This window comes from Pseudophryne corroboree, chromosome 3, assembly GCF_028390025.1.
Source record: "Pseudophryne corroboree isolate aPseCor3 chromosome 3, aPseCor3.hap2, whole genome shotgun sequence".
Classification (NCBI taxonomy): domain Eukaryota; kingdom Metazoa; phylum Chordata; class Amphibia; order Anura; family Myobatrachidae; genus Pseudophryne; species Pseudophryne corroboree.
In genome coordinates this window covers 121968524-121976031 of record NC_086446.1, presented here as the reverse complement: position 1 = coordinate 121976031, position 7508 = coordinate 121968524, and the positions used below count along the sequence as shown (strand labels likewise).

General features: G+C 45.8%; 1 protein-coding gene across 2 annotated transcripts; it reads right to left on the bottom strand.

The window, feature by feature from the left end:
- Positions 1 to 1352: 1352 nt before the first annotated feature.
- LOC135057534 (bone marrow proteoglycan-like) lies at positions 1353 to 6372 on the bottom strand. 2 transcript variants are annotated; one of them, XM_063963381.1, is made up of 6 exons: positions 6284 to 6372; positions 6146 to 6202; positions 4916 to 5205; positions 3856 to 3990; positions 3221 to 3317; positions 1353 to 1563 (listed from the first exon to the last, which is right to left on the bottom strand). In XM_063963381.1, the coding sequence occupies exons 2-6, from the start codon at positions 6198 to 6200 to the stop codon at positions 1505 to 1507; spliced, it is 636 nt and encodes a 211-aa protein (XP_063819451.1). In that variant the 5' UTR covers positions 6201 to 6202; positions 6284 to 6372; the 3' UTR covers positions 1353 to 1504. The 2 variants fall into 2 exon arrangements, with proteins under 2 accessions (XP_063819451.1, XP_063819453.1); XM_063963383.1 differs by having other exon boundaries at positions 6146 to 6205; positions 6284 to 6335.
- Between the last annotated feature and the right edge of the window lie 1136 nt (positions 6373 to 7508).

Sequence of the window (7508 nt, the reverse complement as noted above, 5' to 3'; positions counted from 1 at the left end):
GCTCCAGCCGCCGATCTCTGCTCCCGCCAGCTGCCCAGCTTACCCCCACCACCATCCTACTCACGCCCGCCGCCATCTGCACTCCTGGCCGCTGCTGTCAGAGCATCCGCTGACAGCAGCGGCCGCTCTTTGAATAGGGTTTGTCAGATCCATTCCGAAAACTGCATGTCGAAATGGATCCGACTTTTATTGAATATACCCCTAAGAGGGTAGGAGACATTGGCGTTTCTATAATGGATGCAGTGTGTGCGGTGTACACGGGCCCCTGAGTCCAGGGGGGGCCCACGCTGCACAAACTGCACCCATTTCTCCTATACTTACCTTTCCGGAGTCCATTGCTGACCGTGTATGGGCCCCCTCCTCTCCCATAGCCGTCGCGCCGCTGTTAGTGCACTGACCACTAGAGACTGTAGCACAGTGCCAGAGTCAACAGCGCATGCGCAGGACTCCGAAAAAATGGCACAGTGGCCATTTTTTTTCGGAGTCCTGCGCATGTTCTGTAGACTCTGGCACTGTGCCAGAGTCTACAGTGCTCAAAGCGCTAGCAGCGGCACGGTGGCTACGGGAGAGGAGGGGGCCCACACACGGAGTCTGCACACGGGTCCCCTCCTCTCTAGAGATGCCACTGGGGGGGTCTTTGCCATGGAGGGTGGGATGTAATTTTACAAAGTGTGCCTATGTGGGAAGGGTTTTGACTCGAGATACCTCATGGGCTGGACATCCACGCAGCAGCCTCCACTGGCTGCAACAGTTTCACCCAGACTGTTTGCACTCTCCAGCTGCAGCCCTCAGGTGTGCACCTACCTGGCTTTTCTTCCCTGTGTGGGTGGATACCTCCTGCCCCACATAGAATGTATATCTCCCCAATGCAACTTATCCTCATACCTCCACAATGGGCCATATTCAATTAGAGTCGGAAACTACCGTCTTATCGGAAAGACGGCAGTTTCCAACTGGAATAGGTCGGAAGGGGTTCCGACCTATTCAATCCGGACACAGTTTTTCCGACAAGTCGGGAAATCCAACTTTTCAGAATGCTGTCGAAATACACGCGGATCTGTGGCTTCTGACGCCGAGCTGCGTGTATTGTCGGAAGTGGGGCCAAACCCAACAGGTTTTAGCCCCGTTTCCGACAATATCAATCCGACTTTTAAAAAAGTCGGATTAACACTGTCGGGACCGGGCCACACCTCTCGGGTTTGGCCCGGCAATGAATGGAGTGCTGTAGGGTCCTTTCCGTCGGAAAGGACCCGACAGCTATTGAATACGGCCCAATATGTTAAAACAAAATTCGACAGTTTAGTGTTAAATATGAAAACATGTTTCGTACCCAATAACTACACAAGCCACCATAATTTAAACTGCATTGTGATTTATTGATATTTTTTTACTGTTAACAACCTTATTGCCAGTGGGTCAAAGTTTAAAAGGAGAAAAAAAAAATATAATATGCTTTGATTGGTGTAGCATGGCGTAGCTATGACATCAGGGATTCGGCTGCCTCTCAGACGGTGCAAACGAAGGGCAGTCGAGTGTTGCAGGGGAGAAAGACCCACCTGCCGGCTGGTAGAACAGAGTAAGAGAGGGGTGTTAGTGTCAGAGTGGATTGTGGGCCTGATTCAACATAGATTGCAAAAGCAAAATCTTTCTCTAACGGGCAAAACCATGTGAACTGCAGATGGGGCAGATATAACATGTGCAGAGAGAGTTAGATTTGGGTGGGGTGTGTGCAAAAAACTGAAATCTAAATGACAGTGTAAAAATAAAGCAGCCAGTATTTTACAGTATTGCTTTTGTGATTCATGCTGAATCAGGCCCTGTATCCACACAGCATGTTCCTAAGTGATCTCAGAGAAGGTCATCCATCTATTTCTAACAGGCTTCATTGCAGTTGTTAAAGCAGTTTCATGAAATAAAGCAAAATTAAACAAATGGAGGAAATGCATGCTGAGATAAACAACAAATTAATAAAATGGCAAAAACCATATACTGTATATAAGTGCCAAACATGGGAAAATGATACAAAGTTGAATTCATAACACTGTATATTGTACTATGGGGGTAATTCAGACCTAATCGTAGCAGCAAAATTATTAGCAGTTGGGAAAAACCATGGGGATAATACCAAGTTGATCGCAGCAGGAAATTTTTTAGCAGTTGGGCAAAACCATGTGCACTGCAGGGGGGGTGGAAGGGGGGGCAGATATAACATTTGCAGAGAGAGTTAGATTTGGGTGTGGTGAGTTCAATCTGCAATCTAAACTGCAGTGTAAAAATAAAGCAGCCAGTATTACCCTGCACAGAAACAAAATAACCCACCCAAATCTAACTCTCTCTGCACATGTTATATCTGCCCCCCCTGCAGTGCACATGGTTGTGCCCAACTGCTAAAAAATTTCCTGCTGTGATCAACTTGGAATGACCCCCCCATGTGCACTGCAGGAGGGGCAGATATAACATGTGCAGAGAGAGTTAGATTTGGGTGGGGTGTATGCAAACTGAAATCTAAATTGCAGTGTAAAAATAAAGCAGCCAGTATTTACCTGCAGTATTTACAATTATACTGTACTATTATTAAACATTTTTAAATAAGTCAAATCATACTTGCCTACCCTCCCGGAATGGCCGGGAGGCTCCCGAAAATCGGGTGACCCTCCCGGCCCCCCGGAAAGGTGGGCAAGCCTCCCGCTTTCCCCCTCGGCCGCCCGCAGCAGTGAACAAGTAGGCGGGCCGAGGGGGTCCGATGACGCGATTCGCGCTGAATCGCGTCATCGTAGCTCCGCCCCCCGCTATGCAGCGCCTCGTTTCTCGGCACAGCACAGCGTGGGGTGGAGTCACGATGACGCGACCCTGATGCAACGCCCCCGGACCGCCCATCCTGCTGCCGGCCACGCCCCCGAACCACCCGTCCTGCTGCCGGCCACGCCCCCATTCACCTACACCCGGAGGAGGAGGCAGCAAAATAAGTAAGTATGAGTACATGCGCACAGCGTCTATTCACTAGAGACGGAGGGACAGGGGGCATTCCAGCAGCTCACAGAGCGCTGGCCATGCCCCCATACTGACGGAAAATGGGGCCGTGGCTCATGACCGTGACACTCCCGCAAAACCACACCCATTTCAATAGACCACGCCCCTTTTATATCCCACCTTCACTTCTCCCAATGTTGGGAGGTTTGCTAGATACCTATGTATGCCCAGAATCTTCCCTTTCACTTACTTGACAAATTCATGGCAACGCATCTCCCCGTGGACTGGTTTAGTCCACAAGACCAGTTGGTGTAGTTCACCCTGCTCCCATCCACATTTCTCACACACTAAAATGGGAGGAAAGTCAAGAAAAATAAAAGGTAAAAACATTTTCTGCTGTTTCTCCTGCTAAAAGTAAAATGTGTAAAACTAGAACATAATTATTGCCTGAGGATTCCGGGGAAATCCTGGGGAACTACACATCTGGTGTGTTGCCTATAGGCTACAACAGGCTTCGCATTCTGGATAATGATAAATCTGGCAGCATAGTATCCCCCATATAAACCTGGGGGATGCGGTTATATGCGGGTATGAAAGGATCACGGCAGGTATTGGAGATACACCTCAAGGATACTTAAAAAAATGGGTGTTTTGGGGGAAATAGCCACAATGAGCTCAGATTTATCAAGCTTTGGAGCGTGATAAATACAAATATTCTGTAGTAAAGACTGTACCACTGATGAAAATGTCTTTGAAAAATTCTTTAGGCTACAATCATTCCTATAGTAGCAAGTATTCATTTCCTAAATATCACATGTGGGTGTAGCATGGACCTCTGACTGGTGATTGCACCTAATATACAATTTGCAATCCTGCGCTACTTACGTTGTTGACTTTATACACGCCGATCCATGCATAACTCAGATTAGTGCACTTTCTCTTTACCAGACATCGCACTTGGTTATTAGCCCCAAAGCTGTGTAGAGAACTTAGATTTCCTCGTGAACATCTGCAGATGTGCTATTGAGGTCAAATGAAAGTGTCATTAATAGTACAGATCAACTTTACACCACAGCGTTTACTGTTACATTTACATGTTAATGTTGCATAACATTTACAAAGAGCACAAATTTACAATAACCCATAGTCACCAACATAGTTAATCACAATATATTTGTAGTACTCCAACTTCCGCTAGACAGTGGAAAGCTGGTACAGTATGTGTTACCAGGGGAGTAACTAGAACTTTGTGGGCCCCATAGCAAAATTGCTAAAGGGCCCCCTTTCTACAGAGAGGGGAGGTAGAGGGTGACACACACATACAGGGTGATACACACATGGGTAGAGTAGGGCTACAAGGTGTCAATAACACACACAGGGATAGGGGGGTACAGGGTGTCACATACATAACGAGGTAGGGGGTACACAGAGTGTCATACACAGGGGGGTACAGAGTGTCATACACAAAGGGGTAGGGGGGTACAGAGTGTCACAAACAGGGGTTAGGGGGTACAGGGTGTCACATACACAAAATCTGCCTCGGGCATCTGCTTATATTTAATGAGACGATGTCACAAAGAGTTTAGCTACTAATACTAAGCAGTAAGAATTACAAAGCAATTCCAGCCTGAATAATAATCCAATATGCACATTCATGAAACTGGAAATCTCCTATTTCACTGCAAAGTGTTCAATGATCCAAAGTCTATAACCACTAATCTTTTGAAACAGTCTCTGTGTGAATGGCATGACTTTTCCTCGCATTATCACCTGTACTGTATATGGATTGCATTTTGTAACATTAACATCATAGCAAAATGAATCAATGTTTTCTTTCTTATTAAAATAGATATTCAATAAAATAATTATGCTAAATATAAATCTTTTACAGCTCCTGAAAAGGCAAGCTGTCCGTCATTATTATATACTCATTGTTTCCACAAACCTGAGCCCTCCAGAATTTCCTCAAACGTCTAAAAACACGATAGGAGCAAGTCCCCTTGCCAGGAAAGACACCAACATTGTGGCATTTATCCTGGTCAGAGGTCTGCAGGTCATCTGATATATCACTCTCATCCTCTTGGCTGTCTGTGCAAGCTGTTTCTTCTAAGTCTTCCTGGACAACTGTTTCTTCTAAGTCACCCTGAACAGCTGTTTCTTCTAAGTCACCCTGAACAGCTGTTTCTTCTAAGTCACCGTGAACAGCTGTTTCTGCTTTGCTATGATCATAAGCATCTAACAACAAAAAACATAAAGAACTGGTGGAAACAAATGTCTTTTTTTTTCTCTTCAAAATCACTAACTAGATAACTATCTTTCTGCCATTATTAAAAGAAAAAGAAACATAACTGAAAACAGAAGTTACATTTGTTTAGCCCATTTGATTCCATCATTTTCCACCATGATGCTCAATTTGGAAATAATTTGACACTACACTTAATAAAAGGCTAATGAAAATAAAACAGTTGGGGGAAATCAATTATGCATGATAAGAGTTGTAAGTGTGCATCACAGATCATTTTGACATAGCCACTTTAACAATTTTCCTGACACCCTCTAGGGGGGGGTTTCATTTGCCAGGTAGACTAAAGCTGGATACACACTATAAGATTATTTTGCTAATCTTTCTGGTTGGAATGAAAATCTGGGAAATGTATCAAGTCTCGGAGAGAGTTATAGGCCCTACACACTGAGCGATCTGACTACAAGATATGAACGATCTCGTTCATTAATGAAAAGAGATAAGGTTCATATCGTGCAGTGTGAAGGCAACAGTGATGAATGATGTGCGGCCCCGCGCTTGTCCATATTTGCCTGCACTTGTATGGACCCGTGTGATGGGGGGAGTGAAGAAACTTCACTCCCCCTGTCATTGCAACCCCCCCCCCCCTTTCCCCCGCCGCCGGGTCGCCCTTCTGCCGCATCGGCAGTCAGGCAGCTCAGCAGCGTATCGCCGTGTCTGTAGGTCCCTATAAAGTGGAAAAGTTGCCCAAAGCAACTAGTAAGCTTCTAATTGTCATTTCCTAGACTGTGCTAGATATATGACAGAAGCAGATTAGCTGCTATGGGCAACTTCTCCAGATTGTCACTCTCCAAGGCTTGATACATCTCCCCTAAACACTCTCAGTAAATGAAACACCATAATATAGAGAGACTGTATAGATTGTCAGCTCACCAAGTTCTTGAGCATAGATGGTCCCCACCAGGAGCAGCAACAGAAGACGGAACATGTCTGCTGGGGAAAATAAATAATAGTCATTTCAAGTTCTTCTCTTTGGTTATCAATGCTGACGTGTAACGTTGGATGTTTTACCTTTTCAGAGGACGGAACCCTTTGTGCCTTCACAATTCTGGAGGTCCTTCAGGTGTCTGTAGCTTCCAGTGATCTGCATTCTCCTTTTTATATAATGATTATAGGAAGTTGTGGTTTTATGTGTATTAGACCATAGTATAGATATGCCATAGATATCACCCTAAACGTGATGCAAATGATGATAATCATCACACACCTATATTACCCAAGTGCAACGACTTGAACTGTCATTGTTCATCTAAGTAGATTTCACAGTACCTTGTTAATAAATAAACCCTGTATTGTTCTAATGTTATATAGCTGCAAATGCATTGAAGACATCCAGCATAAGAGATTGTAGGAATAACAAATGAAAAAGATTGAGATTCTAGTGGACCTATGCTCTGTAATCATCCAGAGAACTAATAAAAATATTTTTCTGTATTGAGGGCCCAATTCAGGTTGGATCGCAAATTATGATCCAACCGGATTTTTCGCCCGGCGGACGGATGTACAGGGCCGATCCTGCGCATGCTTCCGCATTTACTGTGGATGATCCGCAGTAAATGTAAACACCCCTGCCTGTCAATCAGGCAGAGGCGTTTGCTGGGCAGGAGGGATGTGGCGTAAGGGAAACAGGCGGAGATGGATCATTGCGGGGGCGGCATCAGGGAAACAGGGGAGGTGGCTTCCAAATGGGGGCATGGTGTGGGAAAAGATGGCGGTGGCCCTCCTGCCATCGCAGCCAGGATGCTGCAGCAGGAGGCTTCCTTACTTTCTGCGACCGCGCACTAATTGCAACGTGATTTCAATTAGTGCGTGGTTGCGCAGGGGGTGGGAGGAGGGTGGCGGTCAGTATGATGGGTGGACTTGCCCTGCACCTGAAGCGTGGGAGGAGCAGTGCAGAGTGCGCACTGGGTGTAACAGCACCTGGTGATGCCTCTACTTAGCTCCACAAGGTGAGATACCTGTTACCTGCAATAGCCACCGCTGCATTACCCCTGGCCATTGCTATTAATACCTCCATTACCACTGTGTTCCTGTAATACTGCTGTAACTCTGTTACCTGCTATTAACCAGTAATGATTAAGGACTCCCTACTTTGCATAACAGTCACTTTCCCATCTGCTGTGCACCTATTGGGACCACCATCCCGTAGGCTATATCAATATTACACATCCATGCATCTGCAGCACTCCTCTCCATATGCTGTCCCTGCTGCAATAGATACATCTGAAAACAGATG

Excerpts from the sequence above, each read along its gene's own strand:
- LOC135057534 (XM_063963381.1), bottom strand. The coding sequence starts at position 6,200 with ATGTTCCGTCTTCTGTTGCTGCTCCTGGTGGGGACCATCTATGCTCAA. Across the intron at positions 3,318-3,855 it reads GCGTGTATAAAGTCAACAAC|TGTGTGAGAAATGTGGATGG; the intron begins GTAAGTAGCGCA and ends CTCCCATTTTAG. Across the intron at positions 1,564-3,220 it reads CGTTGCCATGAATTTGTCAA|CCGGCAGGTGGGTCTTTCTC; the intron begins GTAAGTGAAAGG and ends CTGTTCTACCAG.